This window comes from Kogia breviceps, chromosome 19, assembly GCF_026419965.1.
Source record: "Kogia breviceps isolate mKogBre1 chromosome 19, mKogBre1 haplotype 1, whole genome shotgun sequence".
Taxonomy (NCBI): domain Eukaryota; kingdom Metazoa; phylum Chordata; class Mammalia; order Artiodactyla; family Physeteridae; genus Kogia; species Kogia breviceps.
Genome location: NC_081328.1, coordinates 24274271 through 24297827, shown reverse-complemented (window position 1 = coordinate 24297827; position 23557 = coordinate 24274271). Strand labels below are relative to the sequence as shown.

Genomic DNA, 23557 nt, shown 5'->3' with positions numbered 1-23557 from the left:
GCTCCACTTTTGAATTGAGGAAAAAACAGAGGCTCAGAGAGGCTGAACAACTTGCCCAGGGTCACACAGCTGCTAAGCAGCCGAGGCAGAATTCCCGCCCAGGACTTCAGCCTTCCAAGTACCTGGTTAGCAGGGGGTGTTCTCTGTGGTAAGAAAGGCAGGCCTTGTACCCAACTTTTTTGCCTCCAGAGCCAGCTCCTTCCACCAGGCAAAAGGCCACTGCTCCAGTCCAGACATGAGGTGCTTAGGGCCTGGGGAATCACAAGGATGGCTGTGGAGTTGCTAATAAAGAAACAGAAACCAATCTGGGTGACTGGGTAGGGGGAGGACGGTGGTATGCTGACGAGAATGAGAGTCCAGGAGAACTCCAGTGAGGGTCAGAGATCAAAAGAGGGAACCATGACAGAAAAAGGCCAACCTTGTTAACTACGAAAGCATAGGATGATGATACCAATGACAAGGACAGCAGGGACAGCTGCAGTCATTTATTGAGTGATCGCTGGGCGCTTGGCATCTGTACTGTCTCCTCAACTCCGCATAACAACTATAAGATATGAGCCCTGTTATTGTTCCCCTTTTACAGATGGGGAAACAGAGGCTCAGAGAGCTGAGCTAAAATGTCCAGGTCACACTGAGGGGCAGTGGAGAAGCCAGGCTCCAGACCTGGGGCTGTCTGGCTCGAGAGCCCCAGTTCCGGGGATGGGGACACCACCACTGACACTGATTGATTTGCCAGAGCAGAGCTGACTGAGGTCAGTGGTTTTTGAATTTCCTCACCAAAGACCCACCTTTCCCCTAAGCCTCCCACAAGCCCTATATTTCAATATGTTTTACCAAACTAACTGCATTTATTATGCACAATTCATCTTCCTATGAGATAACTTGTCTTAACACATTGAACTGATAGAATTCAACCAAAAGTGAAAAAAATGAAGCGTTTAGTTAAGCCTGTGGGAAGTCTAAAATATTGGAAGTAGCCCAAAGATCCACACTAATAACTTCACAGACCTCCTCCGGGCCAGGGGATCCCAGGTAGGAGCTACTTGGTCAGGTCAAAGGATGAGAGAGCCCAGGGATGCCTTGGACCTGACCCGCGGGAGAGCTTGGGGCCAGAGCCGTTCCGCAGGGCGATGGGGGGAGAAGACGGGCGGGGGGAAGCGAGGTGAGTGTGGTGCAGGGTTGGGGGGCGGGCGCGGGAAGCTCAGGCAGTGACCTCAGAAAGAAAAAAGGTCACAGGGCAGCAGCCAAGGTGCTTCTTCGGAACTCCTAACGGGTTTTTGATTTTGCGTTTCATTTAGCTCGGGGACTATTTGGCACTTGACGTACACTATTTTCACCCTCACGATGATCACTGGGGTAGGAAATAAAAATCCCATTTTATGGTAGTGGAAACAAAGGCCCAACAAGGTTAATTAAGTACCTCAAAGAGCACTGACCACATGTTCCTTGTCACCCAGTGTCTGTTCACATGGCTCATCTCTCTTACAGGGGACTGGTCCTCTAGGGACGAGAAGAAAACCTCCTATGTGGACACATCCCGGCGGGTTGCCGAGTGCCCACACGCGTGTGAAATCGTGCGCTGCTTCAGAGGGACAGCAGAGCTCTCAGAACTCGCCCTCCTCCATCTGTCTGTCTGTCTCCCTCCCGTCTCTCTAACTCACACTCACCTACCCTAACCCTGGGCGCTCATCTACCAAACGAGTACGTGAACGACATTTGCCCATATTTTGTCAAGCAATGGAAATGAAATAGTCAGAGGTAGAGTAGCTCCAGCCTAACAAAATGCTGCTGCCAGGAGGACACTTACCGTCCTGTAGAGATACCACACCCTCCAGCTCCTCAGGTGTGTCCCGGGCCCCACCTCCCACCTCCCCGGGGCCCCTTCTGCATCAGCACCAGGCTGGGAGAGTATCTTCCCCTATCTGTGGGCACCACATTCCGAGCCCTGCCGGAGTCCCTGCCCCCCGGGGGGTCACGTAAGAACCCAGGCTGTTTCCTTGAGACTCATGGCCCAGGAAACAGCCCTCGGGAGGACCGCAAATCCCCCGGGCCAGGGTTCAAGGAGCAGGCGCAGAGGGCAGGACCGCCACCCTCCTCTCTCACCACCCCTGGGAGCAGGACCCCCTCCCCCAAGTCCGCCTGACCGTGCCACCCACAATCTAAGTATACACTCTGGCTTGGGTCACCACGAGACTCTTTTCACGTATGTTCAGTTTTTTCCAGCCAGAATGGAAGGTAACAGAGGACAGAGATTGAGAGCTCAGGTTTGAGGAACTTCCCTGGTGGTCCAGTGGTTAAGACTCCGCACTCTCAGTGCAGGGGGCCTGGGTTCGATCCCTGGTCAGGGAACTAGATCCCACGTGCCACAACTAAAGATCCCGCAGACCGCAACAAAGACCCTGCATGCCGCACCTAAGACCCGGCACAGCCAAATAAATAAATAAATAAATGAAAGCTCAGGTCTGAGAAGTGGACAAGGCTCGGTTCAAATCTCAGCTCTGCCCCTTCCTATCTCTGTCACGCTGGCAAGTTACTTAAGTTTTCTGACCCTCATTTGTCTTATATGTCAAATAGAGATTAACAATAGAATTCTCTATTCTCAAATAGAGAATAACAATGTCTAGTCTTCGATTGTTGTGGAAAGTAAATGAGAATTAATGTATAAGAAGTATCTATCCCATGTCCCACCTGGCACATGATAAGTACAAAGAAAATAGTAACTAATGTTAAAGCAGGGGTCATGAATGCAAATGTTTACAGGCTCTATGAGGTAGCAGGCCAGTGGGGAGCCTGGCAAACCAGAAAGCCTATGACAGTGGGAAGGTGGCAGCTGCTGCCAGCTCCAGCCAAAGGTGCCCCGAGGAAGTGTGGGGCTGCCGGTTTGCAACCTCGGAGGAAGAGTGTTTCAATGGCTTCTGCTTCCACTCTTCTTGCACAGTGCTCAGTGAATATTTCTGAAAGATGGGAAAGCCCTCCAGCTGACCCCCTCTTTGCTCTGATGCTAGGCAGGGGAAGGGGTGTAGGAATTTCCAGGTGATGGGGGAAGAGCTAGGATGGGGCACATGCTCTAGATGACAGCTGAAACGTTCTGCTGGCACGTGGTTGGCGGGGAGAGGACAGTGGCCTGAATTTCCACGTCTCTCAGACCAGTCGTGGGTTATAAAAACCTGAACTGAGCACATCACTCTCAGGAAACAAGCAGACACAGGACCTCTCACAGCCCAGAGCTGGGCGCGCAGGGGTTCAGGGTGTGCGGGGGTCAAGTGCGAATCTACCTTGCTGGCCAGAGACAGGCAGGGGCGGGGGGCCCGCTGGGGGCTCTCCAGCTTGACAATGCTGATGAATCCAGGCTCCAGATTGTCGTCGTCACTGGCGTTGCACAGGTACAGGGGGTGGGACTGCAGAGAGAGAGAGAGAGACGGGTTAGGGGGCTCTAGGGGGCAGAAGGCACAGCTGGGAGAGGCAAGCACGTCCCTACTGTTCTCACAGGCGCCCGGCAGGTCTCCTGGTGCCGCGGAAGAGGGGGCCTTCCTATCAGATGGCCTCGTGGTAAGCTAGGAGCCACCAGCTGTCGCTTCAGGGGTGCCAAGGCCAAGGACACATGGAGGTGGGGGCAGATAGGAGCAAGGGGGGTGTGAATGAAAATCCTGCTGCAAAGCCGTCCCAACAAGCCTCAAGCCCTGCTTCTCCAAACTGGTCAGCTGCAAAGGGCTCTTCTTCTGGCCCCAGCCCCTCTCACCTCCTAATTCTGCTCCCAAACTCCCAGGCTGTGAGCCTATATCAGTGCCTTCAGAATCCTGCCTCCCCTCCTTGCTCCCCCAGGGCGGTGCTGGGTGCTGCTGGAGCCTCCTGTCTCCTCGGCAGCTGTTGCCGTGGAGATTCCCATCTCTCCTGTGGCTTGGGTCTTCTCACTTGGTGCCATCTTGCTCCTCTCAGCATCCCCCTTTGCTTATCCTTGGATTAAGCAGGGTGCTGATAGGGAGAAGAACTATTTTCGGATGAGGCTTGGCTAAGAGTTAAGCCTTGAATAGCACAATTCCTAGGAGCTTGTCCTGTCCTCGGGAATGATGCGGTCTGCTCGGCCCACCTGCTCTGAGGGTATGGCAGGTCCAGTCCGAGACCCTGAGCCTCTAGCCCGGCTGGTGTTGAGCAACGACTAAGGGGAAGTGGGCCTTATACATGCTAACAGAGGCCAGAGGGCCCCTCATCAAAGGGAGGAGACTGCCCTTCTATACACGCCCTTCTCCTTCGGGGTGATTCTAATACCCCCTTGAATCTAATTTTCCTGGAGTACTGTGAGAACAAAGGATAATCCTATGGGCCAGGGGTTCCCACATGGTGGAAACCCAGTGTATTCTGGCAAGAAAGGGAACTTCCTACTAGGGAGCTGCCCACGATTCCCTGGCTACTGCTGTTAGACTAAAGGACTTCCAGAAAGAACCATCAGAGGAACCAGAGAGAATTTTGAATTTATTAAGATGTTTATGGGGCTTCCCTGGTGGCGCAGTGGTTGAGAATCCGCCTGCCGATGTAGGGGACACGGGGTCGAGCCCTGGTCCGGGAAGATCCCACATGCCGTGGAGCAACTAAGCCCGTGCGCCACAACTACTGAGCCTGCGCTCTAGAGCCTGCGAGCCACAACTACTGAAGCCCGCGCGCCTAGAGCCCGTGCTCCGCAACAAGAGAAGCCACCGCAACGAGAAGCACACGCACCGCAACGAGAAGCGCGCACACCACAACGAAGAGTAGCCCCCGCTCTCTGCAACTAGAGAAAGCCCGCGCACAGCAACGAAGACCCAACACAGCCAAGAAAATAAAATAAAATAAATAAAAGCACGGTCACTTTTTGAAAGCACTTTCAGGCTATTTCCTCTCACTGCAGTTCCTTGAACATAGTAGGTTCTCAATACATATGCACGACCTCACTTTGAATTGTATCCTTGTGAAGAAAAATCTTTGGGCAGGGGGTGATGAGATGGGGGGGATGTCCATTCTTGCTCCCAGAAATTAAGGACTATTAGTCTAGTGGTGATCGAGGTTTAGTGTGGGAGAAAGGTTACATATCCCCCCTAACCCCCGGAAATGGGCTGGGGCATGAGGTTGGGGGCTCCAGTGAAGCTGTAGCCCCCATCTCAACAAGCTCCATTAGTCTGTCCATCTGCCCATTCATTTCTTCATTCTACCAACACCGAAGGCCCTCTTGGTGCCAGGCACTGTTCAATGCAACGAGGAGGCAACAATGAATAAGACAGGCTCCTTGCCTTTAAAGAAGCTCAGAAGACAAGCGTGCAAACGCTGTGTCTTGTGATGTTACGATGCAGGTTCATTCAAGGGCCTGAGGAGGGGGACCAGCAATTCCATGCAGGAGGGCAGAGTGACCTCAGTGCTTCCTTGGGGACTAAACCACAACCAGGGGGGAGGGTACGTTCCTGGCAGAGGAAGCGGCCTGTGCTGAGGGTTGGGAGGGGCAGTTAGGCCCGGCATGAGAGGTCGGCAAGAGCAGGGACCGCAGATCTGTGTTTGAGGAGGATCTCCCTGGTGACTGCAGAGGACAGGCTGGTGTGGTGAGAAGTCAGGAGTCAGCTGCTCCAGCAGAACAAAAGATGTGAGACCTCCCTTCAGGAGCAGCCAGAAGTCCACTGCTTTGCTTGCTCTCACACCCTACCCATGGTCCAGCTTTCTCAAGATAACTCCAAGATGCCTCTCACTGACCAGAGGGTCAATGGAGACAGGGGAAAGTCACTTTGGAGAAGAGTAGTCTTGAGAGAAGGATTTTCAAATACTTAACCACCAGGCTGCCCCCAGGCCTTCGCGGGGGAACCAACGCGTATTGTACTGTAGTGCCACGTGGTAGGATGCTGAGACAGAGGGGGAGAAAACGTGCTGCAGAGTCACCAGACTTCCGTGGTCCTGAACTAACTACTATGGAAGAAGGAAGAGGAGGAAATGAACCATTAGTAAATGCCTTTGGCATACCAGAGCCTGTAGATGTTATCTCACTATGAGGTAGGTGTGCTCATCCCCACTTAAAGAAGAGGAAGAAGCTTGAGGCTCAGAGAAATTAAGGTCACACAGGATTAGAACCCAGCTTTGACTCCACCCTCTGGAGTTATGCAATTCCAAATGAAACACATAGCAAACCCAGCACTGTCCATGCTAACGCCGATGATGATGATGAGAGTGCACGTTTATTGAGTAAATACGGTGGGCCAGTGAGTGTTCTAAGCGCTTTTGTGTATTACCTCTTTCTATCCTCATAACAACCCTATAATTGTCTCCATTTTAAAAAAGAGGAAACTGAGGCACTGAACAGTTAAGTAACATGCCCAGGATTACACCGCTGAGAGCAGAAGATCAGAGGAAATGGAAAGAAGTAGGATAAAATTTTAAAAATAAAAATAAAAAATTAAGAACAATCTCCATTTGACTTTGAAAACATGATACCTTCCCCCAATTCATAACCAAGAAAATTTGCCTTCCTAATTATACATTCCTAAAGCATACAGGCCCAAACACAAGTCCCCGAAATATTGGTGATAACTTCCAGGAATGTCCTAGGCCCTCTTATCTTTTCACTTTCCATGGTCCCTCGGGTGACCCCAGCCAATCCCATGGCTTTGGTTTCCACGTAGAGGTGGTTAATGACATATGTGCAGCCCAGACCTCTCTTGAGTTCCAGACCCCAGGAGGGGCCTGGATGTTTCTGCCTGAAGAACCTTAAATGAGACACCTCAAACTCAGCATGCTCAAAATTGAACTAATCATTTTATCCCTCAAAACTGTTCCTCCGGGCTTCCCTGGTAGCGCAGTGGTTGAGAGTCCGCCTGCCAATGCAGGGGACGCGGGTTCGTGCCCCGGTCCGGGAAGATCCCACATGCCGCGGAGCGGCTGGGCCCGTGAGCCATGGCCGCTGGGCCTGCGCGTCCGGAGCCTGTGCTCCGCGGCGGGAGAGGCCGCGGCGGTGGGAGGCCCGCGTATCGCAAAAAAAAAAAAAAAAGACTGTTCCTCCGGTGTTACCTGTTTGAGGGACTGGGACCACCATCCACCTATTACCCAAGTCAGATGTTATCTTCCTCCTCTCCTCTGATCTCCTTCGCGCCCCACCACTACCACCAACAACCGATCACCAAATTCTAACAATTCTATCTCCTAAACATTTCTCTTATTTGTCCTCTTTCTGCCACTCCCACCACGGTGACCACAGGTCACCATCATTTCTACCCCAATTTACTGAAATAGCTGCTTAACTAGGGTCAACTCACTGCCCAGCCTCCCCCTGAACCCACTTCCCTATACTGAAGCCAGAGTGGTCTAAGATGCTAATTTGAGCGAGTCACTCTTCCTCTCTAAGCACTGAAAAGGCTCCTCATAGCTCTTAGGGGAAGTCTGCACTTTTAAACACAGCTTAAAAAGTCCCTGCCTGCTCCAGTGCCTTCACGGCCCGCCTTCACCATCCCTGTCAATACCTCTTCCCCTGGCAACCCACGCTCCAGAAAGACCTTGTTTCATGTCCCCGAACTCTTTGGTACTTGCTGCTGCTGCTCTGTCAGGGTGGGTTGGAGGCCCTCATCTGGGCCACCCTTAGTGCGCTGTATTTCCCCAGTCCTGTACTCACCCTAGCGTGTTTCAGTTGTCTGTGTACATCCCTCCCTCTCTCCCCCAGCCCTGACAGACCTCCACTGCCCCTCCAGTGCCTGCTACATAGGTTTTAAAATTAAAGATTGAATGTCTACAACCGAATACCTATAAAGACAGCACAATGCACACCAAATCCTGATAATCGTGGCTTTGGGAGAGGAATTACAGAGGAAATGGTGACGAGACTTTGGTGTTTTGCTTTGAGTACTTCGATCATAGGCTAATATGTGGAGATATTGAGTTTCATTTTGTGCTGTTGTGGAAGACTAAAAAAGAATGACAGCTATTTATACATTGTTCCTGTCATTTCTCTCCTCCCATTCCAAGAAGAGAGGCTCGCCTTCTATTTCCTTGCCTCGGGGGCATTGGCCAAAAGCAAACGTTGCTAAAGACCTATCTTCCTGACTTCCATGAAAGACTGAACTCATTGAGGAAATGTGAGTGTCCTGAAGGCAGAAAGGAGAGGCCGCTTGGGGTTGGGGTTGGGGTTGGGGTTGGGGTTGGGGAGTGGTGTAGGTGGTCTGAGTCCCTGGAATCTTGGGGGGGGGGAGGAGGCTGGAGATGTGCCAAGTTGTCGGAAGCTACAGCCTGTGCCCCAAAAGGGGTGGACCCCAGGAGGCTGGACCCTAGCAGAGATGCTGTGCCTACCTGGATTGTGCTCAGACAATGGACATGTTTGAGGAGACCAGTGTGAACAAGAATCAGAGATGTCCCTTAGCTATTTCAGTTTGGCTGCTCTATGAGGGGAGTTCCCATGAAAACAAATTTCCATTGACCTAGTGGGACAAGACCTTGAAGTCAGGTTTAATTCAATTAAAAAACTAATAAAGTACCATGGTATTTCTTGTATAGTCATATTTGTGGCATGAAAATCATGCTCACTATACTTCTGTATGGTTTCTTTTTACAATGAGACTTTCTCAAGTACGTATTCTCAGATTAAAAGCAAAAGCCAAGAAAAGGCCATTGAACCGGGGTGCTGTTCATCACCTAGCAAGGCAGTGTTAGTCTCCCTGGGGTGTAAACACAGAGGTTGTCTTTGCCCCCTCCTCCAGGGAATTTTCAGCTGGGAAGAGGGCTCCTGAGAAGAAAACAGATCTAAATGCATCTGCCTCCTTGGGATGCAAGGTGTCCTAATAACAAAGATGCAAACACGATTTCTACATCGGCCACCCGTCCTCTCAGTGACACTAGGAGAGGGGCCAAGAGAAATGGGCTTTGCAGGATTCGGGGTGGGTGTGGCTGGGGAGCGTTCCTGGAAAGTTGGTGAGTTTAAGGATTGGTTATTTGCATATTCCTAAAAGGCCAGGAGATGCGACACCCCGTTCCAGATGCTGCTATGAGAAGCAGATTAAGAGGACTTGCTCACAGCGTCCAGGCCACTCTGGCTGAGAACTCCGCTTTGCACACACATTTTAAACACCTTTGTAAAGATGTAGGTCTTTAGTGGTGTGCGTTGTATTTCACGCTCTTGTGTCTGTTCTCCATGTCTCTGTCCTGCTCCTTCAACTTATTTGTTCTGATTTTTCCCTTCCCTCCCCAAACAGACCTTACGTACATTTTCTGACTCCATCATTTACCTGGGCGACCTGGGACAGGTTGTTACTTAGCTTTTCTGAGCCTCATACTCCTCATCTTCAGAATGGGATAAATAGATGCCTCCTGATTATCATGAAGACTGGATATAATGGCCATAAGCGCCTAGCCCAGAGCCCGACACTCAGTAGGTACTCATTAAAATGGTAGTGTTTTTATTATTGCATCTGCAATGGTAAAATCCCTCCTTATTCCTGGAAGGGACAAAGCCCTTTCTGACTACTTCTCCCTTGGCAGTCGGTCGTCACAGAGCCTCTGAATGCCAGTGTTCCACAAGGCACAGTCTGGGACAGCTCATTATCCACGGTCACTTCCCTCCTGGGCTCAGCCCTCCAAACCCCACTGAACAAGCTCTTCCAGTTCTCAGCCTGCCTCCTTCCCATGAAGGAGGCCATGTGATCTCATTACCTCCTCACAAAGGGCATTCCAGGGCTCAACTGAGCCCCGAACTTAACGCTGGTCTTATTTTATCCGTGGCGTCTCCTCCTCTTGGGGTGTGTGCATTTGCAAGCAATTCTTTACTGTCTCCTGTTTCCCAGCCCAGCTCTGCTGCAGTAATCTCTCACTTCTCTGATTCCACGTACAGACCTTCACCCAGGCCTTGGACAGGTAACTTTACTGCCTGCTACAATTTTGCTTTTGTAATCAGGAACATTGGCCAGGCATCAAAGGCACCTTCTGCCCATTTCCTCTTTTCAGATTTTATAATCATCCTCTCCTGTGCAACCTCCATTACCTGAACTTGGAGCTACCTGACTTTTATCTCAGGCGGCAGGACACACCAGCTTCATAAAGTCAAGCTCCTGTAGCTGGGGGGCGGGGAAAGCAGACAGGCCTGGAGTTGCTGCTTCTGGCTCCGAGCACCGGGACAGTCTCTGAGGTCCAGCTTGGTCATCTTGCCCTTTAGTTAAAGAGGTCAATGCTCACATCTACAGGTTAGATCCTAATGGCAATTGTTTAGGCTTTGGAATTGTTTAGGATTTGGAAGCTTCTAGACCTCATTCCCATCCATACCTTAGCCTGCATCTCTACCTCTTTGGGATGGCTGAGTTTCCTAATCAGTTAAGTTGGGAGGCTGGGGAATTGTCAAGAGAAGTTTCCTTTTATCGATTTTGTTAAAATGCTTTTCCAAGGAAAACGTATTCCTGCTTAACTGTGTAATTTTTTTCAGGTACAAAAGAAAATAATGTTGGTGGGATGAGAGAAGCATGACCCTGATAGAAAGGGACTAGCAAGAGAGAGGGTGGATGACAGAGGCCTCCAGTGTTTCTAACTTGATCCGAAAAGCTTCCTGGGGGCACGGGCACTGGTGAGCAAGAGTGCTGTTAACAGAAGAGCTGAAAGGACCCGCCCGCTTCCAACAGAGGGCAGGGCAACCGTCTGAGTGGAGAAGCTGAGCCCACCAAGGGTCCAATCAGGGGGCTTTGCATGTTGCAGGCCCTTAGTATTTGGTGAAAGAATGAATAAGACTCAACTTGAATCCAATTGTCATACAGTTTATAAAAGAGATGTGAATTGCTAACAGCTGAGCCTGGTCCAGACCTGTAAGGGACCTTGCTTTACACAGGTGAGGAATGCGAGCCTCACCTTACAGACGGCTCATGGTTACATACGGAGGCACTCAAAGGAAGCTGAGTTCTCCTCAATTCAATCCCAGCTCCCTGACTATTCCACCACGCCACGTCCAGGTCTACGTGTCGGGAAGTATTCTGTGTGGTACGGCAAACATCAGCCGAGTACTACAATGCCTCAACAGAAGGCTTCAGGAGAGCCTACATTTCTAGAATTTTCAAACTTGAATCAGTCTTGGCAACAAGACAGGAGCCAAGTCTGTCTGCTCCTTCTCCCTCTGGGCCTAGGCTCTCTCCGCCCAGCATCCTCAGCTTCCTTCCTCTCCCCTAGGGCTTAGCTCATCTCTTCTAGCCACAGCAAGCAGCCAGACCCAGACACTGCTCAGAGGTGCTTTCCCAGTGAATAGTCCGTGTATGTCTAGGATAAGAAAGGTGTGTCCTAAAATTAGAGGTCACAGAAGCTCAGACCCAGATAATGGACATTCAGCTAGACTGCCACCCCCCTCACTGTCTCCCCCGCACGTTAGAGCCTCCATTCTTCAAGTTAAAAATTCACCTCTGCTTGTCTCAGATCGTGTCCAGGCTCCATGATGGAACCGGGCCTCTTTACCCTATGATGGCCCCGTGGTGGGGCTTTCCTGACCTCACACTCTGCCTTGGTGTCTTCGGAAGGGTGGGTCACAGGGTCATAAGCAGAGCCACAAGCAGGAAGAAGAAAGGGTGGAGAAAGAAGAGAAAGCTAACCATCTGAGCTGTTTTTGAAATAAATTGGTATCAGAGAAGAAATCTTAGTTGGCAGTAACCGGAGAGAGAGAAGGAGAAAAATCACAGCTGCCCAAGAGGTAGACCTTTTGTCCACTATCTTCCCATATAGAAACAGGTTTTGCCCTGACTCAGTCCAGAATGACCTCTAGTTACAGGGACACCAAGAAGCTACCCATGAAGTTGGGAGCAAAGGAGAGGGAGGAGCCCATCAAATGCCATTTTAGTTACATCAGCACACTTTGGAAGGAAGGCTGTGAAACAGATGCCAAGGCTCTGAGGCCCACAGACATCAAGACCTTAGAAGACACGCCAGTCATGTGGTTTGGACTCCTTCCCTCCACCAGGTGAGGCATTTACCTTGCCTCAAACTGCCAGGAATCCTACCAAGAGGTCCTGAAATGTCAGTTGAGTTCTGCATTCAGTTAGTGACCACTGTCGTGGGAGATTCTGACGCCCGCCCTGACCTCCATCCTACTGGAGGCCCCTCATTTAGCCGGGTCTCATTCAAAGAGGCGCCTGCAGAAAAGCGGAGGTCTTCACACAGGCGGCAGCATCGCGAGGGGTAATACCTGCCCCTCACACTTCCAGGGTAAGGGTCTAAGGACGCCTCGGACAGGGCCCTTCCCAGGCATGGGCTTCACTCTTAGCGCAGTGAGAGAGTTCACTGAACTCTCACATTTAACCCAATGTGCTGTTTGCGAACAGCCTTGACACAGTTTGCTTTATTATTTTGTTATTCTTGTTCTAGCCAAACTCATGCCAGAGATGGTAGGAATTTAGAAACCTGCTGGAAGCAGGGACTGTTTGTTTTTAAGTAATTATTTAGGTTCAGATTTTAATGCTGAAAAGGCCAAAGACTAAAACCAGACAGTCCTTGAGAAAAAGACCAAAGAAATGAAACTTGAGGAAACTTGAGGATTATTCATTTAAATATGCCAGAGGTGTATCAGGACTATCAGCAGAGCTACTCAAGCTTTGCTAAGTTTGCTGATTTCAGTGCACGAGTGTGAAATGGCTACATTAACCTGGTTGTTTCTCACACACATTCCATGTCTTTCTGGCCTAGTCTCCTGCTCAGAGGTTGTAGGGATTTCAAGTTGCCCTGCAAACTCTGCTCCATACTGCTGTCTTCCACGACTGGCTTAGAAGCGCTTGGAGGGCAGATACTGTATCCAAATGGGCCAGTGCAACCAAAGAGATGCCCAGGTTTGAACTGTCGCATTGTGAGTGGGGATGGGGTGAAGTTATAGAGTTTGCTTGGCTCATCACAATCCCCAGCTCCTGGGCAGTAACAATACTATTCCATTTACATTGCAAAGTGGAAAAAAATATGGAGCATGGGCCTGTGCTTCAATACAGAATCAACGGAGGAAATACAGGGATAGCTGCACTTAGAAATTACATCAGGAAGGAGGAGGACAAAATGATTCAAGCCACAGCCAACACAGATGCCCAGAGTGTCTCCTCAAAAGCCACTGGGGTTTGAGATCAGGCCAAGGAGGCTTCTGTTCAGAAGAGGCAACTGTCAGGGGAGGCTTGTGCTGGAGACAGCCCAAGGGCTCCAGCCTGACTGCTGACAGCCCTTTGACCACAGGTCTGAACCCCTGTCCATGGGGTGGCCCTGGGGAAGAGGCCTGCTCTGGGGGGGGGGGGCTGTTTAATGATTTGCCAGCAAAGAACAAGGCAAACAGACTGCTGGCAGCTGCCTGGATGCAACAGGAGAGTAGATTTTTATTCCCACCCATGGTGCAGCCTTCTAGGCAGGGGATAAAAGAAAAAGTAAGAGTTAGTGTTGTGAGAACCTAGGAGGTACTACCATTTTGGGCTCAGCATTTCACTGGGTCTCTATGGATGGTGCCTGGATATCTTGGCATTTGTGCCATTGCTATTTCCATCCTCTGAATACTTTAGTAATTCCTAATAGTAGCAACTCTTGAGCTCCTAGGAACTAAAAAGTAAGACATTGAAGTGGCCTCCTATGGCAGAGTTCTAGGCATTAAAGAGAATGAGACCAGAAAAACACTGTCTTTGCTCTTAAGAAATCTTTTACAGGAAGTGTATAAGATGGGAAGCTAGTTTGGTTCACTGCTATATTCCTTTTACTTTCTCTTCCTATGAACCTTTCCCCTATCTCCTCGGCTGTACAGAGATAAAAGTGGCACCTCCCCTTCCCCTGTGAGCCAGAGACTCTAAGATCTAAGTCCTACAGCTCCCCACCCCTTTTTGCCCTTGACCTCCCAGCCCAGCCCAAACTGGGTCCTTCTCTAATCCTCTCAACAGCCTTCAGTCCCCCAAATTAAATGCTTTCCCCCATATAGTCTCCTAAAGTGATGTATTCAAAAGCCTTAAATGACACTTACCTTTTACAGTTAGTTGTTTCAGTGTTCCACTGTGACCCACTCTCCTACCCATTTCCTTCAGGAGAACGCCTGGTTCTTAATAGATGTTCAACAAAACACTAGTCCTTTCCTCCTTCCTGTAAGGTAGATCCTGAGCTCCTTCAGGTCAGGGACTAGGTATTATTCATCCCTCAGTACATGGTAGATGTTAAGAAAAATATGCATGTTGAATTATCTGTTTTAATAAACGGATCTGAGATAAATAAGTTTGGTGGTTGCCTTATTTGGTCAGGATATGAATATTTTCAGATTTCTGCTTTCTCTTCAGAAACCTGTATATTCCCTATAAGTTTTAAAGTCAACTTTATAGTATTTTGTGTGTGTGTGTGTGTGTGTGTGTGTGTGTGTGTGTGTGTTACGCGGGCCTCTCACTGTTGTGGCCTCTCCCGTTGCGGAGCACAGGCTCCGGACGCGCAGGCTCAGCGGCCATGGCTCACGGGCCCAGCCGCTCCGCGGCATGTGGGATCTTCCCGGACCGGGGCACGAACCCGTATCCCCTGCATCGGCAGGCGGACTCTCAACCACTGCGCCACCAGGGAAACCCCCCCAGATACTCTTATTATTTATTGTCTTTCCTCAGTATCAATGTGCAAAGTCGAGCATAATCATTAACACATTTCCCTGCCCCCAAAAAAGGGAATAGCTCCTGCTCTCAAGAGACTAGAATCTAACAGTAGACCTATAGTCATGCGTACACCCGCTCATGTAAAACAGTCCTAAGACCATCTGTGAAACAAGACATGGGGAATGCTAATTCACAGAGCACAGCACATACATACTAGGAGAACATGGAATGAACGGGTAGACTAACTTACTCTTGCTATGTCGCTTTGGAAGTGCTCTCTTGTCACTTTGGGTCCTTTAGTCTATCTCTTAGATCTGATGGGGAGCTCCTTCAGGGCAGGAGCCATTTAAGATACTATTAAAACAATTTTATTTATTTATCATCCCTGTAGAATTGACTCAAAGAAAGTCTTGCTCCCCACTGGCTTTAGGCCATAGTATTGGCTGAGTGTCTCAGGTGAACTTCAGTCCCTACCAAGATGTTATGAGGACTTGGACCCGTGATCTGCATGGAACAATTCAGAGTTGATTTACTCCGAACAGTATTCCATGCTTTTTCTGAGTGCGTTCTTTTAACTTACCTTTAGTGGAATGAGCGATGAATTGTATTTCTTTTCTCCATTCTTTATACCCTAAAAAGTTGATGTGTCTGAAGCCCAGAATTTAAAGACTTCAGTTGAGGGGCCATTTGACATCATCCCCTTGCCTTTGTTTCAGGTTCCTGGCAGCCTGATCAGCTCGCCAGCCTACCCTGCCCTGAGTAGGATGTAGGGAGGCTACCTCACGCCAAATGTGACTGTATGCTCAAATATTCCAAATATCCCTTGACTTGTTCTTTGTGAACTATGAGTTCTTTGTTACTTCCTAATTGCCCAAAGCCCTTTATTTTTCTTGCTAAGCGCAGATGGTAAGAGATACCAAAAGATAATCAAAGTGCTGATAAATGGAAGAGGAATCTTCTCAGTTACCAAGTTAGTTCTGCTGAATAGAAGTTCCTGTTTGCATTTGTCAAGAGATTCAGGGAGGTGCCATCATCAGACTTAGTGGGTAAGGGAAGTACTTAGAGAGTTAGGGAGGGGAGCCAAATTCCTGGGTTGAGAGTTCACAGGGCAATGAGGATCAATAGCAGCACTTTTGATTTGTACACGGTTATCAAGGTACAAAGCAACACTACCCTTTGTCCTTTTTATTTTTACTCTGCTAATGGAACTCTTCACCCTAAATTAAGACTATTATTCAGCTTTGATGTTGCAGTTGATATTAGCAAAGTGCTTTATAATCCTTCATTAGCTATTTTAGTCTCCTTTATTAGTACCACCCATATCACAAATTAGGTTGAAGAAACAACGCAATGCATATTGGGCTTGCAACCAGGAATCCTGAATTCTGGGCGTGGATTTCATGCACTAAATATAATGAAAGGAGACTGGATGGACCACAGGAAGAATCACAGAGTCAAAGAACAGAAGCACCAAAATTACAATAGCCTCCTTGGGAACTAAACCTCCAATGATTTAGTGCAAGACTTGGAATTTTTTACTTTATTTTGCTAGCACAAAAATTGAGAGCTTTCACTAGCTTAAATTAAAAATGTGACCACCAAACACATTTTTAATAGACAGTTCTCTTGATTTCCTGATTTCCTCCATAACAGAGTTAAAAGCAGGGGAAAAAAAAAAAAGGACATATCTGTACTTAATGGTGCCAGTTGTTTCCTAAGAAAAGGGACTGAGGCTAAAGGAAGACAAATATTCCTAAATTCCTTCTGATTTGTTGAATACCCATTCTTGACACCCTCCTCACCTACGGTTCATGACATAATGCTACTTCTCTGACTGTCCCTCATTTGTTGTCTCTTTCTTCTTTTTCTCTTCTTCCTCTCATTTAAATATAGACATATTCTCTGATTTCTATTATTTCTCTCTGGTGTTCTTTTTTTTTTTTTTAAGAAGATGTTGGGGGTAGGAGTTTATTAATTAATTTATTTATTTTGGGCTGTGTTGGGTCTTCGTTTCTGTGCGAGGGCTTTCTCTAGTTGTGGCAAGCGGGGGCCACTCTTCATCGCGGTGCGTGGCCCTCTCACTATCGCGGCCTCTCTTGTTGCGGAGCACAGGCTCCAGACGCGCAGGCTCAGTAGTTGTGGCTCACGGGCCTAGTTGCTCCGCGGCATGTGGGATCCTCCCAGACCAGGGCTCGAACCCGTGTCCCCTGCATTAGCAGGCAGATTCTCAACCACCGTGCCACCAGGGAAGCCCTCTCTCTGGTATTCTTATCACCCCAATATCTTCGATGATAATTCCCAAATTTGTCTCCAAAGTCAAATTCTCCTGCACTTCAAAAGGTCTATTGGACATTATTTCTTTGTCATCTTACCGGTACCTCAAACTCAAATATTGCAAACCTACAGACCATCTTCGCCCTCTACTCTACCCTAAACCAATAAGCCCTCTTAACTTACCCATTTTTGTTAATGGGGACATCATTTTCCTAGAGATCTAGCCTGAGCATCTCAAAGTCATTATGATTCCTCCTCCCTATCCAATCACTTAAACTCCTATTTGGAAACCAACCTTCTCTATGTCTCTGGTGTCTGAACAATTACAATAGGCTTCTAACTAGTCTCCAATCTCTCACTATTCTAAACCTCTGTATATTTCTGCAAGAACAATCTCCTAAAGATAGCACTGATCATATCACTGTCCTGTTCAAATACCATAATGACTCTCCACTGCCTTCTGAATTAAACTCAAACTCAGCCTATCAAATCAGGGCTTTAGAATCAGACAACTTGGTTTCGCATTTCAACTCTGTCACGTACAAGATGTGTGTGACTTTGAAGGGTGGCCTAATCTCTTGAGTCTTGGTTTCCTTATGGGTTAAAAAAATGAGGGTACCACCACCCTCCCGAGAAAATCATTGTACAGATTAAATGAAATAAACGCAATTAAAGTACCAGCCATTCCTGCACATAGTAGGCACTCAAGAAGTACTAATTCCTTTCTCTTCCCCTCTCCCTTTTCAGCTTTATCTCCATTTCCCTCCTAAATGTACTATACTACTTGTCCAACCAAACTGTATTACTCACTATTGTCTTACATTCTCTTGGAATGCCTCTTACTCCTATCCTGTCACTTTAAAACATCCTACTTATCTTTCAAGGACAAGTTTATATGCCACCTCTTTCGTGAAGAATCTCTTCTTCAACTGAAATGTCCCAATCGACTTATTTGTATTTATTGTAAGGCACTTTTCATCTTCTGCTTTATACTCTCATCTACTACATTGAGGTCAAGGGGTTTCTTTATATCCCACATAACCCAGTGCCCTAACATAACAGGCAATCAATAAATGTGTATTGAATTATTACTTGAGCTTGAGTTTTTGGTCTCCCGAGACTCCATTCATTTGTGATTCATACTTCACACTGAGAACTCTTTAGAAACAATCTCTGGCGGGATATCAGAATTCCAAACAACTTTAACAGAGAAGCTGAGTCAGTCTAGGATTAAGTTCAGTCCTAGTTCAGCCAACAGGAATTGTCTGGACCCTGTTCCTGCTTGAGATATCATAATTTGGCAACCTGTGTGAGCCATAGGGGCTCACTTGAATACATTTAAATGAAAACATACATCTGTCTTAGGAAGAAGCAAGCAAAAATATGTGATACCTATAAAAAGCAAACACTATTAGGTTGACAATGACAATCGCTCCACTGGTATAGAAAGGAGTCCCAAAGAGCCATTTGGCTTCACAGGTTTCGAATGTGGCTCAGCTAAGAGATAACTATACCTTACTCTGGCTTTCATCCAGTCCATTTCCTCTTGGCTCAGTGAGTAAATTGGTAATTATAAAACATCAGCCACCATGGGGTGGCTGGAACATAAGGTGGCTTCATGGTGCCATATAATGTGGCACCAAGTTTCTGAATCACTAACCACAGGGGCATCAGCTCTTCCCCTCACCCCCCCCAATAAAATAACCACCTTATCTGATATTGCTGTTGACACAGTGACTACCCTGAGGTCCTGGGCACTTTCCTTTGCTTTTTCTTAGTGTCTGTTCGGGTGGGTACCTCTGGGAAGATGCCTATAAATGAGTTCTTACACTGCAGGAGTCATCGGGCACCCAGTCATCAGGCCATGCTTTTGCCTTTAGGTAGGCTTACCTCAGAAAGTAGCAGCATATCTAATTGCTAAGCCCACACCTACCCGAAATGCTTCAGACGCTGAACTCCCTTACTAGCCAAATACCTAACTAGCGGAGTTGCTGTCTGTCACTAAGTTTATTCTTAGCCTGGACATTATCAAGACTGTTTCTGGAGCCATCTTTCTCCCTAAAATATAGCAACTGCTACAATTTCCCCGCAAACCCTTTATAACAGGGAAGATCAATAGCTCCCCCACGTTCCTTGTCAAGATATAGAGAGTCACGCGATGTCACTATTGAGTAGGAGGCTAGATGGGGACTCATGGAGATTTTCCCCATGGGCACTTCAGAATGGGACTGAAATACGGCCTCTTAGTTGGCAAGTATTTGTAAACACATATCTCCCTCCCAAAATTGTGTTAGGTCCTTCCCAGGAGTCACAGTTTTATTGGGGAGATAATACACAAACTAAATGGTAGTACAAAATGATTTATTATCAAGTGTCACATGGTGTGGTACAGCCAATAGGTCCTGTGGGCTTTGCAGAGGAGACAGATCTTAAGCCAGCCCTTTGAGTAGGAGAAAAATAACTACGTAAGTAAAATAAGCAGGATCTGGTCCATTGGCATCTGTCAAATGGATTTGGGGAACTTCCCAGCTACAGCCTTGAGAAAAAAAAAAAAGGGGGTCCAAGTGAGAGGAAAAGTAGGGTTCTTGACCAGTTTTTCTCAAGTCTTCAAGGTACATGACTTGTATGACTAAAAAACAGATCTGCAGAGATAGTTTGGATAGCTGAGGTAGGGTGTACTTGTGAAGGCCACTGAATGACAAGCTAGGAGTTAGACCTTCTTGGCCATCTGTGAAAAAGGAATCATCCTAAATTCTGAAGCAAGGGGAGCTCATGATCAAAACAGTATTCTAGGCAGAACAATATAGTATCATAGTAAAAACTACAGTGGAATGAAAGGAAAACTGGGGATAGGAAAACCAATTCGAGAGCTGTTCCAGTAACCTATTACTGGCATGATGAGAGCGTGAACTCTGGTGGTAACAGTTAAAAGGCAAAGGGATGAATTACAGAAATTATGAAGGAAGTGTTGAAAGTACTCGCTGACAGATTGAACTATAGGAATGAAGGAGTTAAAGTTTCTAAACCTGGAGAACGCGGTGTGGGGGGAATGTTGCATCAACCAAAAGAGGAATATAGGAAAAAGATGTTAATTTTGAGCAGGGAAAATTTAATTCAGTCTTGGGAAGGCCGAATTCGAGATGAACATTTAAATCCTATAGACAATTTGATTTGAAATAAGGATTGGAGTTTGAGTCAAAAGACAGGGCTGGAGCTACCGATTTGCCAAACACTCTTTATATCTTCAGATATAGTACTATTGATGTAACACATTAAATGTTAAGTTTAATGCATGAAAATACTTAAGGTTAAAATGGCTGCATAAATGAATCCTATTAAAAGTAGAGTTTGTGGCTGTTGGTTCACTTGAGCAATAAATCCAGAAGGGAAGGTGCCGTGCAGGCTGCTACACTAGAGTGAAACTCGAATCACTTAGCTTCTAAAATGATCTAATGTACAACCTAAGAGGTTCTGTAGTTCAGGGAAGTGGAAGGAAGAAAAGTGAGAATTCCTAAAGGCAAGGCAAACTTGGAATCTTCTCTTTGAGGATGACACAGAAACTAATCCAAAGCATTGGTTTTATTCTCCTTATGTCATATTATTAGTTCTGTAGCCCAGCTAATAGGTTTTCCAAAAGCGAGCTCCCACCTGCTACCTGCTACCTGCTACCTGCTGCTTAAAAGAGTTGGTAAGCCGTTTGCCAGGTGCATGTAGGTAGATGACCTAGCCTTCTGGCCACTTAATCTCTGCAAGTAGGACAAAATCTCTTGTACCTAACTGTCCACTTTCAGACAGTAAAGCCTCAGTCACGTCAACACAAGTTGGATGCTCTGGCCCTGTGAAGATGGTCGGTACCTGTTAAAGTCATCATGGTTATAAGGTAGGCAGTAACCTCAAGCACTGGATCTCAAAATGTGGTCCCGAAGACCCAGCAACATCAACATCACCTGGGGGGAGGGGGGCGGGGCTTCCCTGGTGGCGCAGTGGTTGAGAGTCCGCCTGCCAATGCAGGGGACACGGGTTCGTGCCCCGGTCCGGAAGGATCCCACGTGCCGCGGAGCGGCTGGGCCCGTGAGCCATGGCCGCTGAGCCTGCGCGTCCGGAGCCTGTGCTCCGCAACGGGAGGGGCCGCAACAAAAATCACCTGGGAATTTGTTAAAAATGCAAATATTCAGGGCTCACCTCAGTCACACTGTATCAGGAACTCTGGGGACAGGGCCCAGCAATCTGTGCCTTAGGCAGCTTTCTAAAACTGACTCTGATACACATTAAAATTTGTGAACCATTGATCTAGAGGGACCAAAATAATGGTAGGCGGCTTCCTTACTAACAGGTACAAGGAAAGGAATGAGGGTGGGGAGCCAGAATTGAAGATCATTTCCCAAAAGACGGGCTATATTCAGGTGCAAGAGCAGGGGCTGCCTCTTTTATTCTCCATCATATTAAACCTGTAAACGACCTCAAAATGAACCAAGGCATTGAATTGAGTGGATCAGATAGCATGCCTCAAAGCTTCCTTGTATAAGTACCTATTAAATTCTGCACTTCTACAATTCTACTGTATAAATGTGATTTAACACATCCTTTCAAATAACCACTATGTTTACCATGAACAAATAACAATGCTGAGCAATTGGTTAAAAAAAAAACCTTGATTTTGTTTGCTCTAGTGCCTCTTTTCTTCTAAAGGATTTCATGTCTTTCTTTAAGATTGAGCTGCTTTCTTCTGTGAAGTATGGGAAAGTACTGTCATCCGAGGTAAAAGAAAGGATTTACTGGAGTTCATCCTCAGCAGACTGGTAAATCAGAAGGAGAACACAGGATGGAGTTCAAGCTTGCACATCCTCAAGCCATGCCTTCTTTTTTATTTTATCCGTGCTCTTCCAAAGCTACATTCAGATTCAGCACAGAAAACGTGGACGGTAGGACAGAGGCAAACCCCAAATCCAAAATATGGAAAGGGGATGAAAAGGTGACCCAGAAAGCTGAGCAAAATGGAAAATGAAACAAAGAAAATAAGAGCCATGAGATCAGAGCTTCCTAATGAGTCATGAGGACCCCAGTCAAGTTAATTATATAAGACAGCTCCCTCCCACCCCTCAAAACCCCTTTTTTTTTTCTGGAAAAATGTCTTACGGCTCTATCATTTTCCTTCAGTTGAAGGAAGTGGGGCAAGTGTTAAGATATTGCTTTGTAGAGGAAAAGAATCTAGCTGCTTTATACTTAGGATTCTGGTGTAAGGGGCATAACCTGGGACTTTGATGCTAACCTTGATTATGGTGAGTATAGGATTTTATTTCACTTGTTTATTTAAAACTACAGCCTAATCTAAATTTTGCTCCAGTGCTACGTGGAACAAACCACTTCAGCAATAGTAGCCTTAAAACTAATCTGAACAACTTAAAATATATTCGTCAATAAAGGGTCCTCTGCAATTAAGATGCTTAGAATAAGTTGTGCTTGGTTTTCCTGCACCATCTTCTGGTACCAGAACACTCAACGGGAAGACAGGTCCATAACTCCACCTCTGCAAAATTCTACTTAGCAGAATTATTCTAAAAGAGACTTACTGATTTCATTCGCCAAACACCTACAATACTCAGTATGTGCCTAGCAAAATTAGCAACTCAATGAAAAAGGCAAAAGACAATGGATGAGAAACATGAAGGAAAAGAGGTCAATTTATTAAAAGTTACTGAAAAAAGTTTTCTCACAGAATTGGCAAGGGGTTTCCCTGATCAGCCTTGTCCACACTGCTGTGAACTCCAGTAGAAACTCAGTGTATATCATATTTGGCACTTACAAATGCTCATGGTGGTACTTATCTCTAGTATATGCCTGGTATTATCTTAAAAGTCTCAATTAGTAAGTACCTTGAGGGCAGGAATGTTTGTAATCTTTACGTTCCTTTGGGCTCAGCATTGTGTCTTCTTTTTTTTTTTTTTTTTTTTCTTCCAGCATCTTCCAGGTGCCGAACAAAAGGAAATGAATGATTTAGTTATTGCTCCAATGCTGAAAGTTTGAAAGGCAGTCATTGGAGCAGGTTCCACTGTCCATCCTGGTGTGGCTTAGGCCTTGGTGGCTGTGCACAGAGTACCTTGGCTCCAGTGGCCCCAGTGGGGGCCAGTGCTGGATGCCTGGCTGCTAAGCAAGAGAGATGAAAGGCTTCTTCTAATATAATAACTGACGGCTTCTCAGTGCCGTTTGAACTGTTTACAGACTGAGTTAACGATTACAGGCAATGTGTGTCTTGGCTAGGTGCCCGAATTTGTTACCCACCCATCAGATATTATCAAAGAGCCCTTCCATGCCTGGTTGGAGTCCTTCCAAATCACCTCACAGAGATGCCGACACAAAAGCAGGAGTGTTCAGAATGTGCTCTCTCTCCTGAGGCCAGAGCAAGAAAGTTAAGAGTATCAGACATGAATTAGGTGCTGAGGGGGCTGAGTTTCCAGGAGTGCTCAGGACTGGGAAAGGGTCAAGGTCAGCTCTGGGGCCAGGAGAAACAGATTCTTTTCTAAGCAGTTTAGGAGGTGTACAGCTGACAGCTAGAGGATAATGGCGTAGGGAAACAAGGCCTTGAGAAGAAGCAGAAATCTGCACTACCACACGATACAGAAGCCTCGAAGACAGAAGATCTGTAAGGCTGGATTTATTATTATGGGGTAGCACACAGAGGAGGGAGGACAGTATCTTGTTTTTTTCTGAGAGCAATGTACAACTTGAAAAAGAACATCACCGAGAGACTT

General features: G+C 47.1%; 1 protein-coding gene across 3 annotated transcripts in view; it reads right to left on the bottom strand.

Moving 5' to 3' along the window:
- The window catches only part of RNF43 (ring finger protein 43), a 59277-nt gene that overhangs the window by 11767 nt on the left and 23953 nt on the right, over positions 1-23557 (bottom strand). The window contains exons 2-3 of one of the 3 annotated variants that reach the window (XM_059047710.2): positions 3276-3398; positions 1421-1522 (exon numbers count right to left, since the gene is read on the bottom strand). The exons of 1 other annotated variant lie outside the window; for it this stretch is intronic. In XM_059047710.2, the coding sequence (XP_058903693.1) occupies positions 1421-1522; positions 3276-3398 (225 nt within the window). The remainder of the gene's footprint in view (positions 1-1420; positions 1523-3275; positions 3399-23557) is intronic. One more of the 3 variants, XM_059047711.2, reaches the window with a different exon arrangement.